General features: G+C 44.9%; 1 protein-coding gene across 6 annotated transcripts in view; it reads left to right on the forward strand.

Annotated features, from left to right (window-relative positions):
• The window catches only part of ASAP2 (ArfGAP with SH3 domain, ankyrin repeat and PH domain 2), a 916,066-nt gene that overhangs the window by 129,397 nt on the left and 758,940 nt on the right, over window positions 1–27,729 (forward strand). For all 6 annotated transcript variants that reach the window (XM_069235900.1, XM_069235899.1, XM_069235896.1 and 3 more), the window contains exon 3: window positions 24,898–25,043. In XM_069235900.1, the coding sequence (XP_069092001.1) occupies window positions 24,898–25,043 (146 nt within the window). The remainder of the gene's footprint in view (window positions 1–24,897; window positions 25,044–27,729) is intronic.

Here is a 27,729-nt window from a genome sequence, read left to right on the forward strand (position 1 = left end):
CAAATTACCTCTGTCATTGAAGCAGAGTAATACTGATGGCAATGCCTTAACGTCTCATGTATACTGATGCTGATGGAAGGAGTAGGTCTCTCAAAATATGTGAAGGATGTGCCAGGAGTCAAGTGAGCTATGCAACAGAAATGGCAGTCACGGCTGCCTCGTACATGACCGCCGGCGGTGATCATCATTGGCCCCAGTCTCCCATAGGCAACAATGTTATCCAGTGAGGAGTTGTGCTGCGGTTGCGACCACCTACCGGCATGACAACTAACGCCGGCAGAATAAGGTCACTTTCATCTGTCCTGTGCCTGCAGGACAGGCGACTGCCATTTTATTTGTTGTTTGTGTATTGTAGGTGAATAATAAGGGCGTCATGGATGATATGTAGTGACAAGTGCATAGATTGACTATGTCCACACATCAAAGCTGGGTTTACACATGTGACATTTATGGACAGTGTAGTTATATGGACTGATGACAATGACAGAACATGTGCAGTCACTTGCTGCCTCATAGACGGACTAACCATATTTGTATGTCAAAAAGTTAGATACAGCTGGGGGAATACGGTGTTGTTAAATGGAAGTGTCACATGTTTTGTGTGTGGTAAGCTGTCTGGGGCTGCAACAGTAATCTAGGATGGCACACGCGTTCAGTCTACATGCCCAAATGGACTGTGTATACTTCAGCGTTATGTCCACATTACTATTGTGTGTTGCAAGTACAGTGTGGGTGGCATGTGAACTGTTGACATCAACCTGTGGCTTTTCCTCTCTTCTATTCCTAGATACCATGCAATGGTGAGAATGAGACAAGCACCAGTGCACCTAGTTGACCTTGCTACTCTAGAAGAGAGACACATCACTCAGACCTATCGTCTGAATCGTCAGACAATCATGGAAGTGTGTACCCAGTTGGAGCCGGATCTCTTGCCTGACATACGTAATCCCTATGCCGTCCCTCCCACAGTACACATTTTTATCAGTGCTACAATTCCTTGCCTCAGACTCGTTCCAGATTACAGTGGGCTTCGCAGTATGGATGTCACAGTCAATGTTCAGTATTGTGTTGAAGGATGTACTGTGTGCTTTACTCAAACACCTGGGCAGCTATATCAGGTTCCCCCCACGTGCAGATTTGCCCACTGTTAAAGTTGATTTCTATTATATGAGACATGTCCCTCATGTGATGGGGGTCATAGATGGCACCCACATTGCTTTGGTTCCTCCCAGTGTCAATGAACAAGTGTACAGGAACAGGAAAAATCTTTTACTCCATAAATGTCCAGGCAGTGTGTCTCGCTGACCATTATAGCTCCCAAGTGACGGCCATGTTTCCTGGATCTGTGCATGATTCCTGCATTCTCAGGAAAAGCAACGTCCCACCCATGATGGCACAACTATACACTAGTAGGCACACTACTGGTGCCTGTTGTCACAAACGTCATGCATTCTGAGTCAAAACCTTGTAAGAAAGGTGCATTAACGATTTCTTTTTTCAACTCAGCAAAAGCTCTTTGACATTCTGGTGACCACTCAAACTTGACCTTATTTTTTAAATTGTCTAATGAAATATGTTTTTTCTGCAAAATTGAAAGCAATTTTTGAATACAACTTCACGAGACCAGGAAATGCCTGATCATCTTCCTTTCGTTTAGGAGCTGGAGCATCCTTTATCACTTAAACCAGTTCTTTCTTTGGCTTAATTCTATCCTCTACAATGTAATCGCCTGACTATGTGACAGGATTCCTTACAAACTAGTTAAATTTCGCTGCAAGCCTTTTGCATTTCAAAATCTTCAGTACCTGTTTTAACATGTCATGTTGTGGTTTTAATTTTCACTTTACTAAAATGTCTTTGAAAAAATAAATGACATGTTTAATTCCTTTAAAGATAACACTTATCAGTCTTTGAAACTTTGCCACAGCCGATGCTGGGCCAAATGGGACTCTTATAATCTGGAAGCATCCAATAAATAGGCCTAATGAAGTTGGTCAAACTTTTACTTTCTGGGTGCAAAAGGATCTGATTCTAGGCCGCCTTCAGATCTCTAGTGGAAAACCAGTATATTCTTTTGGTGAGTGACAGCATTTCATTCATCTTTTGAAGTTGAAATTGATCCACAAGGTTATCTTCATTCAGTTCTCTTAAATCACATACAATCTAACATTTGCATTGGCATGTCATGCCACTACAAATGGGAAAACCCACTTTTTACTGGTTCTGTATCATTTTCCATTGTTTTTATTACTATGTTACATCATCTCCAGTGAAAAGGGACATTTCTGACTTTATGAAAGGTTTAGAATCAGATTTTAATAAAATCTTGTTTGCCAATATTTACTGAGAAAACTTGTGGAAAGTAATATAAAACTACCTGCTTTGTTATGTCCTTCACTCTGTCGTTCAACACAGGCTCAGGATGGTTTGGGTTTAGCCCAATACCCATATCCCCTTGGGCCATCCAAACCAACACTGATGGACAATCTTCAGCAACATAAAGTTTACATTCTGCCTTTCTATCCTTGAATTCAAATAAATGTTTTCTGAATCCTAACATCTAAATAGTGTCTCCTGTAAAACTTCTTGCTTTGATATCTGTTTGTTCTAATACTTCTGCTAATTTCTCTAGGAATATATTCCTCTAAACAGTTTTATTTACTTGGGTAAATGGAGAGCAGGAATGACCTACAATATCCAGTTTCACTCCACCCATCTTTATTTCACAAACCAAAATCCTTCTAGCTATGGCGCTTACACAACACACTCCTTAAGTGTCTTCTTCAACACTCAAAACACATTCTACGTCTTTACTTTCCTTAGAATCACTCTTGCTATGGTCATCCTCCTGAACATATTTCACTTTATAATTGTCCTTCATCGTGCATGTCCTTACAAAATGGCCAATAAGTCTGCAACTAGGGCACTTTTGAGTTTGTGCTGGACAACTCTTGTGAAAAGTGAGATGTTCAAAACATTAAAAACATTCAAACATGTAACACCGGTTACATGCGTCCTTCTCTTTTGTCTTGCACTCATCTTTATTTCTCACAATCGCAGTTTTAGAATCTTTTACCCTTCTTCTCTGGGTTGATTCTCCTTCCTACTAGTACTCACTTTGATGACAACTTCACTATATTTTGCCTCGCGTAAAACTGCTCTAGCTCAGTCCAGTTAATTCAGCGTTTTTGACTAAAGCAATTACTTCCTTTTAAGGGCGACTCCCTATTTACCCACAGTTTAACATGAATATTGGGACTGTTCGCATCCATGACAATTTGATTGCAAATCAGTTCATCATGCAGTGATCCGAAACTGCAAGTTACAGCTCATTTCTTCAATGCACATACATACTTCTCAACATTCTCATTGTTTTCTTTGCTTTCGTTGGAAAAATTCTCATCTGTCCACTGCTATACACAGACAATAGAGTATGAGGGGAAAAGATCCGTTTCCCTAGGTTATCTATTTGTTTCTCTGTTCGATTGTAAATGTTTAGTTCTCCAGGACCTAGATAATTCAGTGTAAAACCGTTTTTGTCTCTTCAGTCATTTCATCTTTCTCAGAGGTGGAAATATGGTTCCAAAAGTATTCATTCCACTCTTCCCACCTCATAATATGTTCTCCCTGTGCCGGCTTGAATGCCTTTGGTGCTGATAGATTAGCAGTATTCATAGCTCACACCCAAGCTCTTCTACTGTTAAATTGTTGAAAACATGTGTAACAGTACAACATCAAAATCGAAACCAACAACTGTTTAATAATTAAAAATCAATGTGGTTTGGCTTGTAATGTTCTTGTGAAAAACGAAATGACACTTACTTTAGTTTAAATCCCATTTTCTTTACCAGCCTCCACTATTCAGAAACTGTCAAATATGAATGCACCTCCGATGAGGCTACGCTGCATCCGTAGTGAAATGCTAGCTTCTTGTTAAAACAATATATGGTGCCACCTATGTGACCCTAATTGTGATTTTGCATGTTTCTTCTCTGATGTGCTGGTCACGCTCTGCTGGATTTGCTGACAAGCCTCTTTCAGCAGTGAGCGTTTTGTAGCTGTGCTATCTTAAATCCAGGAGTGTTGAAGACTTTGAATGTAATGGTTATGAATAAAGTTTACCATTTTCTTTATGAATGTTAGAAATCAGTGCATTGATGAATGATGCCTCTCCAAAACACCAAAACCGGGGTGTGTGCTCAATATGACGCCCATGTACGGGCAACTCTGCAGAGCTCCGCCACATGGTTTTGCTGATGGGCAGGCTAGGCACCATTTAGACTCCCTAATGACTCAGGGTGGTGGGGGAACACCCAGAGCAGCAGATGTACCTGTTTTAATTGCTCGCCTCTGTGGTGGTTACCAGAGTTGCGAGTGAGAACCCAGCAATCTGAGTGACGGCCCATAATAGCAGTGGGTGCGATCCTTGTGGATTTGTCCCAGCGGAGCAGGTAGACCAAGGCTGCCTGGGGCCATAACGTGACAAGTGCCTTGTGCCCGGACTCTCCATCTCTTTGCCCAGCATGGCTTTTGCCCCGGAGACTGCTGATGGGGTGGAGGTGTACACAGTGCACCGGGTCTGCAGCAGTGTTGGGCGGCCCCATGCAGGGGCCAGAAAATATGATAGCGGTCACTTTATAGTGTCAGCGGGGGACCCCAAGGTCTGCCGATGAACGATTGCCCAATGCAGCATAAAGGAGAGTGAGCTCCCCTGAGGTTGACTATCAGAGGTGGTGGCTGGGAGAGAAGCAGCCTATGACTGAGTGGCACTTGCCCTGATGGCACCGACTGTGGAGGCCCTACCGGGGCGGGCGGGAGTTACTCGGACTGTGATCTGGAATAGCCTTGCCGAACAGCATCAAAGCCTCCAACAGACCGACCTGAGCAGCTTCTCCTGAGTTGGTTCCTCTGCCAACCAGATCAAGGCACTGACTGACTTGAGAGCACAGGGGGAAGGGAATGAACTGAGCCCTTGATCTTATTGCATTGCACTCTGCTATATCATCAGCAGGGTCCTCTTTGACATGAGTTGAAACCCTAACAATAGAAGCCTCACCCAGCAGCGTGGAGAGCCAGATGAGCGACAGAGACTGCGCGTGTCCCGAGGCCCCTAGTGGCATACAGCAGTAGGCAGAGAGAAGGCGGTGGCGACCTTCTGGACCAATTTCCAATCAGTGAGGGGAAGGGACTGGCTGGTGTAGGTCCCCTAACGAACTGGCAGTGCTGGGCCCTGCGCTCTGTCCCTTGCTCCCATCCTAAGCTGCAAGAAGCCTCCCAAGGTGGTTGCAGACCTCAGCAAAGCTTTTACTTTGTGGAGCTCTGAGACATTCAAATCCGAAGGAGAAGCCCACAGGAGCGATCAACATACTCGCTCATAACACAGACCCACAATAAATTAGTGCTTCAGAAAGATGGCGACCTATCACACGAAAAAGGACAGCACCCTGAAAGAAATGCTCACTGGGCTGCCTTTCAAGAAAACAGCTCAACCTTGCACAGTCTCTTCCACCTTGGCTGCCCCAAGTGAAGAAGTGGCGCGCTCTCCAGAAGAGAAGACATCGGTCATGCATGCCTTTATGGAAACATTATTCATTGCCCTGAAAGATGGTATAGCTGCATTGAAATAGAAAGTAGCGTGGACCTCAAAGATGTCAGGTGAGAGCTGGGGGTCATGGGACTTCGGGTTAATACCTGGAGCAGGACGACATAGCCCAAGAGGAGGAAATGGACTGCTATAGGTGCAAACATTTTGAACTGCAAGATAAGAATTCAGAACTGCAAATCCAATTGGAAGATCTTAAGACTAGATCCTGTCGTTACAACATACAAATTGCGGGAGTTCCCATTCAGGCAGACTAAGGGAATCTAGAAGCCTGTGTGATCCACCCGTTCCCCCATATTTTACCAGGGGTTGCTGAGAAGGCTATTATCCTGGAACGTACACATAGAGCAGGCCATCCATCTAAATCCCAGGGATGCCTCAGGACATATTGACCTGTGTTCATCACTACAGCTAAAAAGAAGCTATAAAGGCAGTGATCATGTTTGAGGGGACAAAATTATGGCTGTATCAAGATCTCTCTATCGCTACACTGCAGCGCTGCCGAAATCTCAATCTGGTTTCTGCGTTCTTAAGAAAGTATGGCATACAATATAAATGGGGTCACCCTTTCTGCTTAATTTTAGTCTGGAACATCGAGACACATGATCTGCACCCTGGATGAGTCCTGCTCAATTCTGGGCATAACACTTCCACCAGTTGAAGGCACACGGCCCTCAACTCAGAGCAGCCTGCCCCAGGACCCAGTAGCCAGCAGACGTCAGTCGGGCCTTTAAAAAAAAAACTGGTAAGCCCACAGCTACTGAGAGTCATAGAAGGAAATCCATCCTACTGCAGCAACTTCAGCGGCGGAGTCCTTCCCCGACCCAAATTCCTCTTAGTGCACTGAGACATACTCTTGCTCGCATAGATGATAGTGGTGCACACGCTGCCCCAATGACCCATGACATTCCCCAATAAGGAAAACCAGCTCCAATTGTGACTTTATATAGCCCACTGACCTGGAGGTGCTTGCAACACTCTCTCTGGGTCAGGTACTTCATACACACGCAGACGTACCAGGTAGACTCCTATCCCTGAGGCTCTTGATCAAAACACGCACACTCACGATTGCTGCTATCTGTGCTCCATGGATTGCCTGGAGGTATTTATAATGACTGCTAAAGAGCAGGTGATGACCAACCCTGATGCAGGTCTCCTTATTAGGGGGGTTGGGGGGGGGGCTTCAGCTTGGTCCATGACACAAATTTAGATCACTCAGCTCACAGAAGAGGACAAACAAGGTCTTACTCCCTAGCAGGCCTACAATGGCTACAAGAAATGGAATTAGTGGATGTATGGAATGCACAGAGTCCGATGGCGAAAGATTTCACTTAGTTTTCAGCTGCTCATAAAACTTATGCCAGGATAGATTATTTTTTAATCTCCTCCCATTTAGCAATGGCCACTACCCATATATTTACATAGGAGTAGCTGCACGTTCTGATCACGCCCCAATTTCGATTACTTTGCGCACTCCCTACCCACAACTACTACAGCAGGCTTGGCAGCTAGACGCCTGACTAGTCTCCAGTGCTTCCACCCTCAAAGAAATTAACAATGCTTTGCGTACTGTCATCATCACTAATGATATCCCTGATCCTGCCATATCCCTACTCTGGGACACCCTCAAAGCTGTCCTCTGGGCTAACATTGTAGCTATTTTGGCCAAGTGAGCCAGGGACATGAAAGATAAGTGTGCCACCCTAGAGCGCCAAGTGAAAGAACTAGAAGATGCGCAGAAGTGTTTGGGCTCCCACAGAGTGAATAGGCAATTAACGTTAGCCTGGAAGCAGTTCAAGGCTTTAGATATGGATAGGGCAGAATACGCCTTCCTTCATGCTAAGTAGAAATACTATGCTGGGGCTAACAAGGCTAGATGACTGCTTGCCCAGATGTTGAGAGCCCAGATTCCAAGGCATTGCATGCTGAGATTCAAGGGCCACAAGGCCACCCAGTTCACTGCGATACTGACATAGACCAGGCTTGTGAAAAATACTACGGCAAAGTCTATTCAGTGGAGCAGTTAGATCAAGCAGCTGTCCCTGCATATGTGGCCCAGACACCCACTGTGTGTTTGCCCACGACTCAGCAACTGGAGTGGGGACATCAGTGAAGATGAGATACTCACAGCAATAGCTAAGCTTCATTTAGATAAAGCACCATAGCAAGACCTTTTCCCTACTGCATTCTGTAAGGTGAAACAGCAGGCATCACTCCTCACTTGCCTTTATAATTTGTTTAGTGATCAGGGTACCCTCACAGACACGATGAGAGCTGCTACACTCACAGTGATTTCAATGCCTATGAAAGATCCCACGCTTTGCTAGTCCTTCTGGCCCATCTCTCTCCTTAATGTCAATGTGAAGATCATTTCGGGCATCTTTGCTACTCGATTAGGCCCTACATGTATGGACTAGTGGTCCCTAATCAAGCGAGATTTATACCAGAATGAGGCTGCAGTGATAACACGGAGCACTCCTTCATCTTATTGATAAGGTGGACTGCTCCCGGGTTCCGGCCATTTTCCTATTGATGGACACGGAAAAAACATTAGATCGCGTTCACTGGTCCTTCCTCTAGTCAGTGCTTGTGGAGGCGACACTAGGGTCCCACTTTGGGAGATTGATCTTGTGTAGCTATGCCCGATCCACAGCCACAGTGAGGATTAATGGCCTAATATCCCACCCATTTAATATACCGACGAAACAAGACAGAGCTACCCCCTATCACTGCCAGTATTTGCCGCGTACAAGGAGAATTTTACAGATTGAATCCGCAGGACCCTGCAATCTTACAAATCACTATGTGCGGCCAGGAGCATAAAATCACATTTTATGCGGATCATGCTATGATCATACTGACAAAGTCCTATGCCTCCATGCCCCCACTCCTACTGCAACTTGAGACCTTAGGTAGTGTGTCAGGGTCCAGAGTTAGCCTCCAGAATTCCCAAGCTCTTAACCTCAAGGGTACAAAAGCTGCACTGGAGCGTTTTTTCCGATTCCCATGGGCAACTCAGGGAGTTCAATACTTGGGCCTCCAAGTTCATTACACTGTTGGGAGAATCGCAGAGCTTAATTACGCAGCCATAGTAGCTTCTGTCCACTCTGACCTGCAATCTGGGGGAGGGGGCAGGGGTTCTCGTGTGGTTGGGTAAGATTGCGGCAATCATGATGACCCTTCTTCCAAAGGTTCTATACATAATGCAAACCCTACCATTACAACCACCCCCTCGGGCATTCTAGTTGAGATATATGTTAGAGTGGAGCCACCTGCAAACTGAAAAACACTGGTGCTTTATCGACCAAGGAGTTGCTGAGGTCCTTATTTGGAAGATCCCTTGGTTACCCAAAAAACAACCCCTGCCTGTGGCATAGGTATGTCACCCCTTTAGCAGTCCTTACAGCCCTAAGACAGGGTGCACTTTACCAAAAGTGAGGGCATAGCTTCATGAGCAATATGCCCCTACAGTGTCTAAGTCTATTCTGAGACATTGAAAGTGCAGTGTGGCCATATTAAGTACATGGGCTGGGAGTTTGTCATTACACACTCCACAGCTCCATGATGGCTTCACTGACTTGGTATCAAACTTCTCAGCTCAATAAACCCACACTGATGCCAGTGTTGGATTTATTGAAAAATGCACCCAGAGGGCATCTTAGAGATGCCCCCTGTATTTCACCCAACCCTCTATTGTAAGGATGGCGGTGTGTGACAGCCTGCCACTAACAGACAAGTTTCTGACCACATGGTGCAAGACCCTTTGTACCCTCGGGGTCAGGGACAAAGCCTGTTCTAGGTGGAGGTGCTTCATACCCTACTCTCCAGGAACTGCAACACTTGGAGGTGAGCCTTCAAGGCTCAGGCCTTCTGTTACACGGCCCCAGGGCAACCCAGCTAGTGGAGATGCCTGTCCCCCAGACCAAGCCACACTTTTGGTGACAGGTCCAGTGGGAAAATTAGGAAAACAAGTAGGAGTGACCCCTGCAGCTGGGACCACCCCATGAGTGTACAGAGCTGAAGTGACAGACTCCTTGAAGAATCCTCCATCTTGCTTTGGAGGAGAGTAGCCAATAGGGATAGGAATGTGCCCCCCTCCCTAAAGGAAGTGGGCACATGAAGGGTGTAGCCACCCTCAGTACCATTGGCTACTGCCCTCTGACCTGCCCTGTAAAGCCCCTAAATCTATTTAGGAGCACCACTAAACCTTGCTCATCAGATTCCTGGCAACCTCAAGAAGAAGAAGGACTGAAAAATCGACCCCCAGTAGTGAGGACTCCAGATGACAACTGACTTGGCCCCAGCCCTACCGGCCTGTCCTCAGCTTCAAAATTTCTGCTACAAAAAGGCCATGAATCCTGTAGAGCCAGCACCCTCTACAAATCCCCAGAGGCCTGCCTTGCCCACCAGAGGACCAAGAATTCCTGAGGACAGCGGCCCTGTCTACAAGAAACATACAAGAAGGGCTGCAGACCTGCCCCAGATTCACAAGCCCTGCCCACTCTGCAACTGACACCCACGGCCCTAGTCCCGGTGGCTCACCGGTCCAGAGAAGGTCCCCAGGCAATTAAAAACTGTAAACTTTGCACTTGTATAGCGCACTACTCACCCGTTAGGGTCTCAAGGCGCTGTGGAACCCCTCCTGGCCTTTCCCTGTGAGGCACCCTGTGAGGCGCCCATTCCTGACAGCCCCAGGGTGAAACCAGGCATCCAGGCACTGTGAGGGCCGTTGTGGAGATTAAGCAAACTATGCCCAGAGTTACAGAGTGTGACCCATTTAATTAGATTAGGCACTGAGGTAAGAATTATCTGGTCCAAGGGAACTGAGCCCAAGACCAGCCGAGGTGGGAATTGAACCCTGGTCCCGGGCCAGATCTCTGCATCAGAGTCTGCTGCTCTAACCATTGTGCCACACTTCTCCACAATTCCAAACTCAAATGCACCCCCGGTTGGCCCTTCCTGTCTACTTTTGCAATTTGAAAAGTGTTACTTGTAAACTGTTTTATCTGCAAAACCCAAACAAAGTGCATTTGATATATAACCTCTATACAAACTTACAGCTGTACATACTGTAACAAATTAGCTACTTTTGGTTGTAGAAATAAAGTAACAAAGTATATTTTTCCCCATATAAATACAATGGCCGGGAGTTAGTCATTGGGTGTGTGCCTCATTTTCTGACTGTGTGTGTACAGCAAATGCTTTGCAGTACCCTCTGATAAGCCTAACTGCTCTAGCACACTACCACAAAAGAGAGCATGAGTATTATTTACTTAACTTTTGTTAAGCCTCTGGGGATCCACTGGACTTTGTGCACATTATACCTCATTTTGATATAGTGGATGGAGAGCCAGCTTTCTACAGTGGTCAATGACAATGGTCTTTTAGAATTCTGTGGCATACCAGCATTGGAGTATTGACATTATGTGGTCATCTGCCATGTGGTAATAAACCCTCAAATCTGACTACCCACTAGGAGACCCTTTATTCTTTTTGAGAGATGGCTGCTTACTCACAGCAACAAGTTGAGGCTTCTGTCCGACATATATACACTTCTCTTAACAGACCTACTACTTCTACCAATTCCACAGCATAAAAGCAGTGGTAAACAATGTGAACGCCCCTTCACTTATAAGGAATGGCCGGCTATCTTGCATAGAACTCACACCGCGGCATATAGCGCGACAATAACACATTATTGGTACTACTCACCAGTTAAGTTAGCGAAATAGAAGCAGGGGGAAAGTGAGGGGTGCTGGTGTCAGTGTGCTAAACTGGAATGCTACTGGGCTGAGGTTTTAGTGGCCATTAACAATGTTTGACACAGATATCCCCAAATATTTGAGATACATATTACTTTGTCTCCCCAACACCTTAACCTACCCATTCGTCTTTGCAAGAGGTAAGGCGATCACATTGGCCCTCTGTGCTGTTATAGGAGTGCGGTTATAGGAGTCCTCCTTTCGAAGTGGGCACAGACGTGATGCCACAACACTCTGACTGGATACATAAACAATGGGTCCTCCTAGAAAAGCCTACAGATTTTGTAGAGAACAACCTCCCCCACTTTGATAAGACGAGAGGGCTCTGCCTGGTGCAGATGTTTCGAGAACTGACATACCCAGCATACCTGCTGGTTCTCCGCCTCGCTGTCTTGGAGACTGATGCTGTTCATCCAGTAGATATCTAGATTAAGGGCCTGATGACGAGTTTGGCGGTTGGAAAACCCAACCACCAGACCTGTGGTGAGGAGACCGCAGTCGAGGTGGCGGTATCCCCATCGTCCATATTGCAAATTTTCCACTTGGGTGATGGGCAGGAACCCAGCCCAGTGGGAAAGGTGTGGCAGCATTATTCCAGACTCATAATTGAGCCGGCGGTAATGCTGTCACGTGCAGTGTGCACATTTCAAGGGTGCCGGGCAAGGGGACCTTGCTATGGGCATGGGTAGTGCAGGGGACCCCTTGTTTTCCCCCTTCACTTGTTCTCTGTCAGCCTTTTCATGGTGTCAGACAACCATGAAAAAGCTGGCGGAGAACAAGGTTGTAATCAGCAGGGCGGCACTAAGATCAGCACTCTCCTGGCTGATTACAATCAGGCCTGCTATCGGCCTGTCGAGATCACTGATCCTGGTGGGGACGGCAGTAGGTTGGTGGGTCTGCCCATCTACCTTGTAATGTAGTGGTTGGACTGCCACAGCTGCTGCGGTCTTCGGACCACCAGCCTCGTAATAAGGCCCTAAATACTGCCACTTGCCCTTTACCATTCTTCTTGACTGGCGTGGCAATGATGATTTATGTAGTGAATCTATATTGTTTTTGGGCAGCTCAAAGGTCTCTTTAAAGTGCTTAAAGGCGGGAATGTAAAGATGACAGACCAAGACATCGGCTACAAGGCAAGACCAGTTGCATGTTGAAGAAGTGAGCCTTCAGCACTTCTTGAATATGAGGATGTTGTCTTAGAAGCAGAGAAAAAAGGATACAAATACCTGATGGAGAGGTATTGAGAATGTCATGGTTTGCTGCCAAAGTGATTGTAACATAAACCTTCTGGTTGCTTGCTCAGACATCACCTGCAAGTTTATTAGGTAGAAATTGGCTTGGTCATCCAGAAACGTGTGCACCCAGCAGAGGGTCTTAAACTCTGTCTTTTATTAATCCGACGTCCAGTGTTTGATTAGTAGAGCAGGTCTGAGGTAGGTAGTATGCTTTACTTCAGGGATGAGGCAAGATACATAATTCAGGACTCATTGAAAGTTGGACAATATTGCTGGAGTAGACTACCACTACAACACCAGTGCAGTGCTTAGAAGCAGGAGCAACAATATTGTCATCATTTGATGAACATGTGAGTTGTGGATGATCATTTTTGAGACATGCACAATTTGGGATCAACATCAAATTGGCATCAAGAAAAACTCCCAACTTGCAAATATTTTGAGAGACATGAAAAAGAAGTGAACCACTTGGAGAAATGAAAATGTTGTAATTTCCACTTAGAGAAAAAATCATGTAAATGCAAGTGAGGGCAAGCCAGTGAATATTTATAAGGTAAAACAACTGTGAGGTTTTGTGCTCGATAAAGGGCAAAGAGCCACCAGCAGGCGAAATTGTTCAGTACTGCAAGTGAATGATGTGAAACTTAATGGTTCTTAACACTGCCACAGAACTATTTACAAGATATCAATACCCCCCTATATCCTTCTTTAGAACTGGCCAGAATCATGATATTAACTAGGCTTCTTTGATGTGATGACATTGTCTCTTATCCAGCATCCACTAGTACCTACCCGATAAAGTGTTTTTGTTTGACATTTTCTGGCCTGGTCATAAATTTAAAATGAAGAACGGAAATAACAGAGTCCTGAATGAAGTTCATATGCATGTCATGATTTAGCATTGAATTAACCTTCCTCCACACCATACTATCTACCTTCACTATAGTCTCTGGACTACGTGTTGACTGGTCTAAGTCATCAGTTTTGCCTCTCGTTCGACACCCAGTCAGCATTGGAAGTGTGCCTAGACGGAGCACAGCTCCGATGGTGCCAAGATACGATCCACTATTTGGGCGTCTATCTATATCATGCCCCCCCAGGATTTTTGTGAGGGTACCGCCGGTAGAGCCCTAGCAGGCATCTGCTCACAAGTGACTTTTTGGCAGTTGCTCCCCCTAGCACCAACTGGCAAAAATGTCCTGTTGAAGACGGTCATTTTGTCACCACTACTGTATTATTTCACCAACATTGCTGTTTTTCTGGGGCTCCAAGTGTTGTCTTTTTGTTCACAAAAAACTGCAGCTAACAGTAGAATGTGGCAGGCTTGGCGCCCCCTTATTTGAAGCCTATTTTCTAGCTGCAGTGGCTCTCACGCTGCACTGTGAGCCGAAACTTGGGTGAAACTAGTGACACCCATGGAGCTCGGTCGACTACTATGGTGCACAATTTCCTCCTTGGAGTGTTACCTCCATTCCCCTGGCCCCTGCAAGTGTCTGTGACGCGAGCCTGCATACTGTGTGTCCATTGCCTCACACATAACAGGCCAGCTTCCTCTAGTCGGCCTCCCCAGGTTCCAGGACGTCTTCTCCCCAATGGCCCTGTGTGCTTGGATAGAGCACTCTTTCCTTACGATCGGCAATCTGTTTAGTGAAGGCCAACTCCTTCCCTTCGAACGATTAGTGACAGATTATGCGATTCCCCTGGTCAATTTTTTACATACTGACAACTCTGAAGTGCTTTTCACACACTGAGACACCCCAGACACTGAACTAAACACCCCCCAGTCTTACACTTCATCCTCACTATAGACACGGGCCGCCACCTTATCACCCGGGTTTAGAAAGCAATCTGAGAACTCCTCGAAACCCCGCTTACAGTGGGAGTGGACTTTGGACGAGCCTTTACACAATAAGGAATGGGAACGGGCTTTAGAACATCCATAGCAGTTGTATTGAAATTCTTGCTTAAAAAAATATTCCGATTTTCATACTGCATATGACATACCACACACCTGCCCATCTAAATCGCTACTGTTCAGATGCACAGGCTAGTTACCCCCACTGCCGTGGCTCGGATGCTGACCTTATACACATTTTATTGTCCTGCTCGTCACTCCGCACTTACTGGCGTATCATACGCACCACACTGCAAGAAATCACAGAACTTAAGGACCTACACATGAAAGGCATGTGGCCTGGGTATCCTTAGGTGGCGTGAGAGACAACGTACGTGCTCGTTTCGTAGCTCTTGCGCTACTACGTGCCAAACGTACGCTCACACAACAGCACCACTGCTGATAGAGGTCAGGTGTGGGGCAATGAGTAAGTGGGGGACTACGTAGGAAGAGGCCCTACGCTTTCTCAAGCACCCCACCTCTGCCCAATGGGCCACTATCCTTCTAGAATTACTACAGAAGGTGCGAAACGACGACCTAGATCCCTGAGCTTCCGCAACCGACACATCAATAACAATCTCCACACAGCTATGGACTTAGTTGCTCTTCCCTCCCCAGTTCAATGCACAGCAGCCGAATACAACAGAGTTCTTTACAGTCGCGCGACCTTCCCTTCCTATACACGCGCTGATACCATGCTTCTTTATGCTCTAACTTGTGTAATTGCTTACTATATGCAAATACTAGTATTATAACATCTCATTGCTGTGTCATTTGTTTCGAAAACCTAATATAAATATATATTTTAAATGATTTAGCACTGAATAGACTGCTAGAACAGGGTGTAGTATTTGTAAAGCCATAAACAGTTGATGAGGGCCAGTGCAGAACACAGTCTGGTTTACGCGAGGCGCCACCAACTTTTATTGTAATATGATCTACTTATGTTAAATTAAAATAATTTTAGCTTCTAATATTAGTGTTGTAATAGTGACTGTAATTGACAAGATTACATTAGCGGACGCTATATGCAAGGTAAGCAGCGGGATCACCTCAGTGCATCAGGCTCGTTTACCAACAGTAATGTAAAAATGCTTTGTCAGTGATGAATGCCCTGGCAGCAATAATAATAGCAGCAATAATGCTCCCAAATGTCACATTATTTATTACTTACTCACATTTCAGCTTTAAATATTTTATTGAAGTGCAAACATCAGGTTCCGAATTCTGAAAACACACACATTTTTGCCATGAATGCACACTTTTGATTTTTTGATATACATGTTATTTCAACCAAGCAAAAGGTGCTAATTTAGTAGGCTGGTCTGCACACAGAAGAGCTACATCCAGGTAGCTGGAGAGTTACCAGTGGTTCACGAGTTGCTCGCTGGATATGCCTGGTTTACGCTTTGCGTTACATCTTAACCAGACGTCAGTTTTCTTTCAGTCATACGTGCTTTTGAAATAGTTTTGGGATACAAACCAAGTAAAAATATTTTAGTGAGCTAAAACTGCCAACCTCGAGTGTCAAGGTTTGTTTACTGTTTCTGCGCTGACGAACATGTCCTATTAGCAGCATCCTTTTGATGCAATTAACCATTTTACAGTATTCTGTTTTATACTTCTAAGTCTCACAATCAGCTTGAAACATTTAGAATGGTTGGCCAGCACAGCAGTGCTGCATATATAAGCAGACACGAGGGATGCTGCTTCTCTTAGTGGTTGATGTATGTTTTGCTCGTTTTAGCAGGTACATTTGCAGAAAAAAGAATAGTTTTTTATTTTTATTTAACTCATTTGTTGTTGTTCATCTCTGTTCTTCGGCTTTTTGTTTTTCAAAGAAGGACTTTTAAACGCAACGGGAAACCAATATTGTGGTTCTTTCTCATCTTTCCTTTAAATACACTATGAAAATAGATTGTTGCAAAGAGAGAAAGGGGGAAATCCTAAGAAGTAATTCTAGGTCATGGTCTTAACCGGTTTTCTAGGAGATTTGGTTTACAAGTCCAAATGCTGCAGGCTTTGATAGGTTTTGTTGGACTAACTGAAAATATGCCGACAGATGGTTTATTGCATAAGCTGCTCATGTGCTGTTTTCACAAAACAATTTCGATAAAACGTGTGTAGTGCGATCCCTGTTACTGAAATTACTCCAACGCTCTCCATGTATAGACAAATACACTGAAGGAAATCCCACCGAACGTGTAAGCCTGTGTAAGTGGCCTGTGCCCTTAAAATACGAGCTGAAATGAATCAACTAAACTTTTCAACCAAAATCTATTCAGGCGTGTCTAAGAGTAATTCATTTGTCCTCAATAACCACGTGAACAATATAAGTTGCCTCGTTAGAGGGTCATGTAAGTGTTGTGGGATTTTCATCTGACTGCCTAGGCACTCTAAGAGTCACAGTGACACATCACATCTAAAACAAGCATTTCCAATGCAATGGGTCTTGCATTTGCTCAGTTTGAGCTATTAGCGTTGTAAACTCCTAACCGGACTTTTCTTGCCACGCAAGATGAAAATGAAAAGATAAAGCAGTTTTACATAAGCGAGCTGACAGCTGCCATGAGAGTGAAGAAGACACACAAAAGGAAACAGAAGTTCGCTTGCAGTCAAACGTATCAGCAAAAGTGCAAATGTCATGCAAAGCGCTCGACTACTGCCCAGCGAAATTGCGCTGCTTAGGAAATAAAAAGAAAAAGTAATTCAGAAGCCATTTGGAAAACACAAATCCTTGTATGTTTTCAGTAGTTTATCGGTGCTCTCGGGGAGGGCTAAACACAGTTAAAGGCATGATGTATGCATGTGTTCCACTAATTAAATTGAGCGAATTTTTAAAGGTAAGCACACAAACCAACCAACCAAACTGATGGGCGTGACATGGTCGTAGTTAAAAGCCCACAGAGATAACAACAGGGGCCAGAGCGCTTGCGCGCTTGACCCTAGAAAAGGATATGTATCATTTTGCGGGGTCTTGGTTGAAATATTGCTACCATGAAATGTAGAACTGTGTTAGACAATACGCTTCCTAACCAGTGAGATGGTTGTATGTTGCAAAATGTCTTTCAAGGCATCCGCAGTGTAGAAAATGTTGGCTAGACCATGTTCTGATTTATACCCACTTTGCCTAACAAGTACATCTCACAATGCTTTGCTCATCTTAAATAAATGTACCCATTTTAGACATTCATGCTCTTAAGCAATTACCTGGCATAGATGTTAATATTTTGCAAGATTTTAAGGTTATTGTATCGATTTTGGATGATTTAAGGGCGAAATTGCTAATAAATCATGCAGACTCCGTTTTTGCCAAGGGGATCTTGGTGTGACTCTTCTTTCTATAGAAATGTATTTCTAGATTTCTGCCGAATTAGATTCTTTTTACAGGATACCAAACAAGGACTACAGATCACTACAGTTGTAGAGATTAAGAAACCTGTCATTTAACCTTTGTGCAAATATTTAGTGAATTTGGATTTGCCTTCACGCTTATTACTTGCAATATGAAGTACTACTATCTTAAGACTACTTCTTTCATGACTGAGCAGTCATTGTTCAGGAAGCAGCCATGAGGAACGGGCAGCTGTTGGTAGAAGTGTGTTTGCCATGCTGAGGTCCATCCATGCTACTGAAATGAAGATGCTATTCTCCTTTTTCTAATAAAACCTTAGCTGACAGATTGAACTTGGTTGCGGAATCGGGTTGTGGTCAAGGTATATGTCACACCATAGGTAGCTAGGACGCCTGGTTTACTGTAGTGTACATGTTTTCCAGCCAAGTCCATGTCTCTGTATCTGATTTCCAGATCTTCCTAGTAAAATGTAGCATTCCTGAATATCATCTGCATTTATATGAATTATAAGGATTCTAAGAATCTTGCCAATAATGTGATGAAATATTACAACTATATCAAGCCTGCCAGAGGACACTGGCTCCCTCTATGTTGGTAGATAATAATCCAAGACATTGGCCCTCATTCTGACCTTGGCGGGCGGCGGAGGCCGCCCGCCAAAGTCCCGCCGTCAGATTACCGTTCCGCGGTCGAAAGACCGCGGCGGTAATTCTGACTTTCCCGCTGGGCTGGCGGGCGGTCGCCTTCAGACCGCCCGCCAGCCCAGCGGGAAAGAGGCTTCCACGATGAAGCCGGCTCGGAATCGAGCCGGCGGAGTGGAAGCTGTGCGACGGGTGCAGTTGCACCCGTCGCGTATTTCACTGTCTGCGCAGCAGACAGTGAAATACTTGTAGGGGCCCTCTTACGGGGGCCCCTGCAATGCCCATGCCAGTGGCATGGGCACTGCAGGGGCCCCCAGGGGCCCGCGACCCCCCCTACCGCCATCCGGATCCCGGCGGTCCGACCGCCGGGATCTGGATGGCGGTAGGGGGGGTCGGAATCCCCGCGGCGGTGAAGCAAGCTGCGCCGCCGCGGAGGATTCAATGGGGCGGCGGTACACTGGCGGGACCCCGCCAGTGGTGCCGGTCCGACCGCGGCTTTACCGCCGCGGTCGGAATCCCCATTGGAGCACCGCCGGCCTGTCGGCGGTGCTCCCGCGGTCCTCCGCCCTGGCGGTCAAAGACCGCCAGGGTCAGAATGACCACCATTATGTGTAATTTTAGTGTATGGTCATACTTCTGGATACCTTGTCAAGGTTTTCCAGCCGTACCATATGCCAAAGTGAATACTGTTGACCCCCTCCTAAGCCCACTCACCATCTGGATAGAAGAGTCCCTCATTTTTATGGTTCTACACTCTCTGACTACCAGGTGGTCCATTGTGAGACACTTCGAACTTCTGGAGCACCTGAAATACACTTCTCTGTCTCTTCTCATCCACTTTGGAGTGAATTATGTTCTGCTCATTCTGCCATCCGATTCTCCCAGGTGACCTCACTAAAACTGACATCCATTACGAGACACCAATTTTGCATTGACTTTGTGTTTCTTTCCTTGACTGTCATGAAGCTAGAGACCACTCTATTTATATTTGAAAATGTTAAATATTGTTCACAGACAATAGCCAGTCATACCAGAGATGTAATATTTTTCATGCCAGGGGCACTATTGGCTCGGTGTTAGCTGCTATACATGTGGAAGAGGCAGCAGTCTCAACTGTAGGTTGGTCAGACCACTGCAGTGAAACCCACAAGCATGCTTTGCTGCTCTAAAGACATTCAGGCTTCCCTTGATCCGTGAAGCCAATCAGGTGCAAGAATACTGTAACAGAAGACTTAAATTAAGAAAATAATAAAGGTTATTACATTGAGACTGCGTGTGCTCCAGGAAATCCCACTTTGGGATGACTTTGCTGCCCTTTTCAGCGTTCCCAACGGGTTCCAGGTGCTTTAGGGGATAAGGCATTAGATACTCCAGTGAACTATGTTGCATTCAGGCCCCTGGAATAGGTTCAGCTTTTTGGTACTAATCCTAGATTCATGTAATGAAGATCTATTTTAAATACTTTGAGTGATAATATCCTCAGGTACCACCGTCAGCAGCCAATTTAGACAACTGTGATATCTACACTGTGAATTCTCTGGCCGTAAGTTTAGCTTGCTCTTCACCATGCCATCGGATCCTGCTAAATTTGAAGTGATGATCTTAATCAGCAGTTCCCATCTGTTTTTTTACTTCTGTGGATCCCCACTGAATCATTACTGTATCCAGGGACCCCGAATGAACCACACACAGCAAGTAAATAAACAAATATTGAAATATTTTATTTAATTCACAGTGAAATAAAGCAGGATTGAAATTGTGACAGAAGATCAGAACTTTTCGAAATTCAGTTTTTGATTTTATTAAAGACAAAGAGATTATACGCAACACTAGCATACCCCTGTCTTTTTAGCTCCTTCATTATCTCTTTTTGTTGCCACTTCAGTTGAGGCTCCCATCATCTGTACTCTATTTTGTTTGCTGTACTTATGCTGCTCCAGTGAATCAATCAAAGGAAACCAACTTAATTTTTAGCCCCCAATTTCAAATTCCTTCACATTTTCAGAACATTCAATTTCCAATTTTCAGTCCTGCCTCTTTATTCATATACAGTTTTTGGCTATTTGGACTAGTTTGCGCTTAGGCCCCCATAACCTTTTGTGCACATAAGCTATCCATGCCAAATTTGCGTCCTTTTTTTCCTCAACATTCTGAGGATTGTAAAGGTACTCAGAGTTGGTGGGTTCACCTGGAGGAGACCAAGAAATAAGCAAAAATACAGCTAAAATATGTGGGTTTTTTTAGAAATGGGAAAAAAGTGCTGCAGAAGAAAGCATCTGTTTTTTCCCCTGCAAATAGCATCAACAAAGGGTTTGCGGTGCTAAAATCACCATCTTCCCAGCTTTCAGGAACAGGCAGAATTGAATCAGAAAACCACATTTTTCAACACATTTTTGACATTTTAACAGGACATAACCCATTTTTACTATTTTTTTTATGCTTTCAGCCTCCTTCCAGTTAGTGACAGAAATAGATGTGAAACCACTGGTAGATCCCGGACATTTAAGCATATCTGAAAAGTAGACAAACATCTGAATGCAGCAAGGGGTCATTTGTGTAGATCCTTCAAGGTTTTCCTACAGAAAATAACAGCTGAAATAAAAATAAATATTGAAATTGAGTTGAAAAAACAGCCATTTCTGTCCACGTTTTCTTCTGTAACGGTTTCCAGCTATTGCACATTTTTAAAATCAATATACCGTTACGTCTGCTTGACTCTTCTGGTTGCGGGGATATATAGGGCTTGTAGGTTCATCAAGAACCCTAGGTACCCAGAGCCAAAAAATGAGCTGCACCTTACAATAGGTTTTCATTGTATACCGGGTATGCAGCAATTCATTTGGTAAAATATAACGATTGAAAATTCGGTATCAAGGAAACCTTTGTATTTCCAAAATGGGCACAAGATAAGGAGATTAGAAACAGTGGTTATTTGCACATCTCTGAATTTGGGGGTCTCCATACTAGCATGTGAATTACAGGGCATTTCTCAAAATGACTTCTTTCTTACACACTGCTTTACATTTGGAAGGCAAAAATGTAGTGAAAAACAATTGCCAATAACACTTGGTCTTCTATTCTGTGTTATTCCAAGTCTCCCGATAAAAATAGTACCTCACTTGTGTGGATAGGCCTAGTGCCCGTGACAGGAAACGCCCCAAAACGCAACATGGACACATCACATTTTTTCATTGAAAAATGATGTGTTTTTTGCAAAGTACCTAGCTGTGGATTTTGTCTGTAGCTCAGCCGGCACCTAGGGAAACCTTCCAAACCTATACATTTATGGAAAGTAGACACCTAAGGGAATCCAGAATGGGATTACTTGTGGGGCTTTCACCAGGTTCTGTCACTCAGAATCCTTTGCAAACCTTAGAATTTGGCTAAAAAATACGTTTGCTGCACATTTCAGCAATGGAAAGTTCTGGAATTTGAGGGAGCCACAAACCTCCTTCCACCCAGCATTACCCCAAGTCTTCTGATAAAAATGGTACCTCACTTGTGTGGGTAGGCCTAGTGCCTGCAACAGGAAATGCCCCAAAACGCAACATGGACACATCACATTTTTCTAATGAAAATGGACGCGTATTTTGAAAAGTGCTTAGCTGTGGATTTTGGCGTGTAGCTCAGCCGGCACCTAGGGAAAGTACCAAACCTATACATTTATAGAAAGTAGACACCTAAGGGAATCCAGAATGGGATTACTTGTGGGGCTTTCACCAGGTTCTGTCACTCAGAATCCTTTGCAAACCTTAGAATTTGGCTAAAAAATACGTTTGCTGCACATTTCAGCAATGGAAAGTTCTGGAATTTGAGGGAGCCACAAACTTTTTTTCCACCCAGCATTCCTCCAAGTCTCCCGATAAAAATGGTACCTTACTTGTGTGGGTAGGCCTAGTGCCCGTGTCAGGAATGGATCACACAACAGTCAATATTAGTTGTTACATGAGGGCAACTGTTGACCCTGGGATGATCCATTCCTGACGCAGGCACCAGATACATGCACTCAAGTGGGGTAGCGTTTTAATCAGGACAGGTGGGGAAACACTGGGTGGTACAAATTTTGTGGATCCCAGCATATTCCTGTAGTTTGTGTGACAGAAATGCAAGAAAAAATAGAGTTTTATTCAACATTTTACCTTTGCAGGTTATTCTGGGTTGGGGAGTCCCCCGGGTGTCTAGTTTCCAGAAATGTTTGGGTTTCCCTATATGGCCGCCGAACCCAGGACCAAAAGCGCAGGTGCGTGCGTTACAAAACCAGGTTGTTTTGAGAAAGATAATTTTGATGTTTACACAATGCGATTTGGGCAGTGGAATTCGGGGCTGAACTAAACTGGGGAGCCCCCAAGAAAGCACCTTCTCTGTGCTTGCCGCCGCATGCACCTGCTCTCTGGGTTGGGCTAACCCGCTGTTGTCCCGCTGCACAGACTATACTTGCGAAGGGACAGCAGACCTGTCCTCATCACATCCCTCAGAATCACTGGAAGAAGAGTTGTTGAATGGGACTCCTCCAACTGAAAAATCACTCCCAGAGTCTGCGCCATTGTCCTATCCCTCAGATGCGGTCTCAATATCTGCTCTCTGTCTCTGATCCTACGTCAGAGCTGTCCTCTACAACCCGAGTTAGGCCTTGATTAGCAGTTCTCCAACGAGACGCCAACTTTGGTACTGGCTAAATTGTCCCTCTAAAACACTAGCCTACGTAGACAGTCACAAAATTGCTGGTGGGTGTGTGTGTGTGTGTGTGATGTGTGCAACAGTAACGGTCACCTTACCTTTGCTTCTTCCCTCAATCACCACATTCTCTCAAGACACTCCAAAAAACAACAAAGACACACTATTACTTCACCTTGTCACATACCAATCCTCAGTCTTGAGCGCCTCTGACACCCAGTCTGACAATCATTATTGATGCTCCCACTCCCATGACCACCTTCTCAGATTCCCTCACTACCACACAGCAAAAGAGCCCTTCATCTCTCCATAGCCCCCCTCAGACATACATTTAATTTGTATTATAGCTCAGGTAATGGCTGGCTTTACAAATCCACTTACCTATTCACATAAAATACAGATTTGATCTTTGCACTAGGCGTATAAACCTTCTGCGCTACTTTATAGCATCAAAACTGCCACTAGACAAAAGCCAGATCCTTTTCTAGCAGAAACATAATAGCAAGAGGTAGCTTGACTTTTTTTTTATCACTACTTAAAAGCTACGATTGAAATGCGTTGGTTGGAGTATGTGCATTGCTTTGAAGAGACAAGCTGCGAGACAACTGGTGATGAATATATATATATATATATATATATATGTATGTATGTATGTGTGTGTATATGTAAAGAGAACACTTTTATATGTGGGCGTGGTTTCCCTGGGGGTGGATCGCAGCCCCCAAAGAAACCACACACGCATTGACAAGTGATCTCCCTATCTATCTCTCTTAGATAGATATGTATAGCTATATAGATATATCTATCTATCTATCTATCTATCTATCTATCTATCTATCTATCTATCTATCTATCTATCTATCTATCTATCTATCTAGCTATCTATCTAGCTATACATATATATATTTTTTTAATAGCTGTATGGTCTCGCGGGGGTGAGGGGAGGGGTTTATCGTGGCCGCTCAGGGGTAAACTAACATAAAAAAATAAATATATATACACCCCCGGGGGTGGCCCATTTTCAGAGGGGGCTGACCTCGGTGCGCTGACGTCACAGAGGGGTGGGTGGGAGTGCGTGCGGGGGGGACGGACGAAACAGAAAGTCTTCAGTGTCTCCCGAGGGTATTTTAAATAGTGAAAATCCTGATGTGTGCACACCCTCTTTCGTGCGTGTCACCACCAGTGGCCAACACGCGCACTGATAGGGTTAATGTTACTATTAATTATTTAAACAGTTGCGGGCCGAGTGAGAAGGTGTCGCGGACCCCCAGAGGTCCATGGACCACCGATTAAGAACCAGTGATCTAGATAGATCTTAGGAGTGGGGACCTCACCCCAAAGAGCCTGTGTTGCTTTAGACATGATATGTGATTAAATGTCTTTCTTGCGTGTTTTCGTTATGCAAAAAAATTAAATGATTTGAAATGGAAAAACTTTGTCTTCTGTGATGTACTTTACCTAAAAGAAGTATTTTAAAATTCCGATTCATATGGTAATTTCTCATTTTATTATTTACAGGGGAACTGCTGACGAAACAAGCATTATATGATGTTAAATCGTGTTACCAATTCGCAAGAGTGTTTGGCACTGTCCTTTGATTCCTTGCCACTGTGTTAATTATGTATATTTTGAATAAGCATGCTTAATTTCCAAACTGTAGGGCTTTGTAATAATGATAACTTTACAGCACTTCTCTTTCTAATGCCCAGATTTGTTATCCCTCTTGCTTTAAAGTTCATGTGGAAAATGAAGAACAGTACACCCAGGCACTGGAGAAATTTGGCAGTAATTGTGTGTACAGAGATGATCCGGATCTAGGAACGGCTTTCTTAAAATTTTCTGTATTCACAAAGGAGCTGACAGCACTTTTCAAAAATTTGGTGAGAACTAATATACATATATCTGATAAAGGGTTACTTCTATAAAATGAAGGATGCATGTTCACAATCATTATAGCGTTTACATATGTATAAACTAAGTTATAGAATTATGATGGCGAACCTTTATACTTAATGGACTGGATTAAGAAGTAGTTTTCAGTCTACATGATAATGTTGTTTTCCAGGCTGTGCACGTGTCCTTGTGTTCAATTCAGTATATGATTGCAGTAGTTTGGGTTTACACCACAATATTATCTTTTCTTGCACCACAGAAACTGTAGAGCTCTTCTTGACACCGGCATCAAATAAAGCAGCTCCTTTGTGGCTGCAAAATAAATATAAGCTCTAGGAAGGTGGCTCTGTATATACTATACCAAAGTAAGGTATTGTGTGCACAGAGTCCAGTGGATGCCCAGAGGCTAAAGTAGATAATAGATAATACTAATTTGTGGTAGTGTGATCGAGCAGTTAGGCTTATCAGAGGGTAGTGCTGAGCATTTGGTGTACACAAACAGTCAAGAAATGAGGCACACACTCAATGACTAACTCCAGGTCAATGTTTTATGTATCAGAAAATAACTTTCAAGTATAAAATGCACTTGGCTTAGAATTCACAGGTAAAACTGTTTACAGGTAAGTATACTTTTCAATTTCAAAAGTAGACAGTGCAGTTTCTCATGGAAAGCAATACAGTCCTAGGGGAGGAAAAGTAACAACACAATTTGCAGGTAAATACTTGACTTCCAATCCCAGTCTTCAGGGGTTAGGGTGCCCACAGGGCAAAGTTTAGGAAGGCACAGAGAGTACACCACCAGCAACACGGGCCAGCCAGGTGCAAAGGTCAGAGTTGGTGTCGGGTGCCCAATGGAATGCTATGGATAATGAGAGGAGATAGAAAGAAACAGCTTGCAGGTAAGTACCCATGACTTCAGGGCACAGACCTGCGTGGTTTAGATCAGTACTTTGGGGGGGGGGGGCAGGGGGGGAGCACAGGTCAGCACCAAACACGCACCCTCAGAAGCTCGGGGCCAGCCAGGTGCAGGGTGCATACACAGCATTGGGTGGCCAGTGCTTTTCAATAGAGGAACCCTGGGGGTAACAAAGGTACTGCAGGCTTGGTCCAAGGAGTGTGCTGAAGAAAACAAAAGGTCAGACATGTAAGGAGCGAACCCACTGGATGTTACTGGACCGTCAGCCAGCATCCACAAGGCCATGAGGCTGCGGGTGCAGGGGTATCTTTAGGAGTCAGGAAATCTTCACTGGAGCAGGTCGCGGTCAGGGTGGTCCTCTGGATTTAGGCTGCAGGCATCACCCTGTTGGTTAGGAGAGGTCAACCCACAGTTGACTCGAGGTTGGAATCGCCTTGGGACCTTCTCTGGACTGGTGGGCCACCTGGACAGGGGGAGTGGGCTTCGGGTACAGAGTAGGCATGGCTCACTGATCCGGGGTGGTTCTGGAGTACTTCTTGGAGGTTTCCTTGTGGGCAGGGCCTCTGTCCCCCAGTGATCTTGGTCCTTGGGTAGGCATGTAGTCCTCTGGGGCTTTGTAGAGATTGCTGGTCCTGCAGGATGTCTTGCCTTTTTGTAGCAGGAGTCTTGAAGCTGCAGAAAGGCTGATAGGGCTGTGTCAAGTCAGTTGTCATCTCGAGTCTTCTCTGCTGGAGTGGCTCTTCAGTCCTCCTTCTTTTCAGGTTGCCTTGAGTCTGAAGAGCAAGGTTCAGGGGTGCTCCTAAATACTAGATTTAGGGTCGTTACATGGGTCAGTGGGCAGTAGCCAATGACTACTGTCCCTGAGAGTGGCCACATCCTTCCTGTGCCCACTCCCTTTGGGGATGGGGGCACACTCCTAACCCTGTTGGCTATCCTCCTCCAACACAAGATTAAGGATTCTGCAAGGAGGTGGTCACTTCAGCTTTGGGCACCCTGGGGGTGGTCCCAGCTGAGGTGGTCACCCATCCTTGTGTTTACTAATTTTCCCGCCAGACCTACTGCCAAAGTTGGGTTTGGCCCAGAGAGGCAGGCATCTCCACTAGCTGGAGTGCCTTGGAGCAGTGTAACAAAAGGCCTGAGCCTCTGAGGGTCACCGCCAGGTGTTACCGTTCCTGCAGGGGGGAAGGTGCTAAGCACCTCCACCTAGAGCAGGCTTTGTCCCTGACCCCAGAGAGCACAAAGGGTCTCGCTCCATGGGGTCGGAAACTTGTCTGTTAGCGGCAGGCTGGCACAGACCCCCATCCTTACAATAGAGGGTTAGGTGAAATGCAGGGGGCATTTCTAAGGTGCCCTATATGTGAATTGTACAATAAATCCAACACTGACATCAGTGTAAACTTCCCAGCATTCAGTGAAGCCATCATGGAGCTGTGGAATTCCTAATGACAAACTCCCAGCCCATGTACTTAATATGGCCACACTGCACTTACAAAGTTTAACAATGGACTTAGACACTGTAGGGGCATATTGCTAATGCAGCTATGCCCTCACCTGTAGTATAGTGCACCCTGCCTTAGGGCTGTAAGGCCTGCTAGAGGGGTGACTTACCTATGTTACAGACAGTGGTTTGTGCACATGGCACCCTAAGAAGGGTGCCATGTCGACTTTGTCTTTTTCTCCCCACCAGTGCACACACAAGCTGCAATGGCAATGTGCATGTGCTTGGGGTCCCACAGGGTGGCATAGTACATGCTGCA

The sequence above is a fragment of the Pleurodeles waltl genome, chromosome 5 (genome assembly GCF_031143425.1).
Source record: "Pleurodeles waltl isolate 20211129_DDA chromosome 5, aPleWal1.hap1.20221129, whole genome shotgun sequence".
Lineage (NCBI taxonomy): Eukaryota > Metazoa > Chordata > Amphibia > Caudata > Salamandridae > Pleurodeles > Pleurodeles waltl.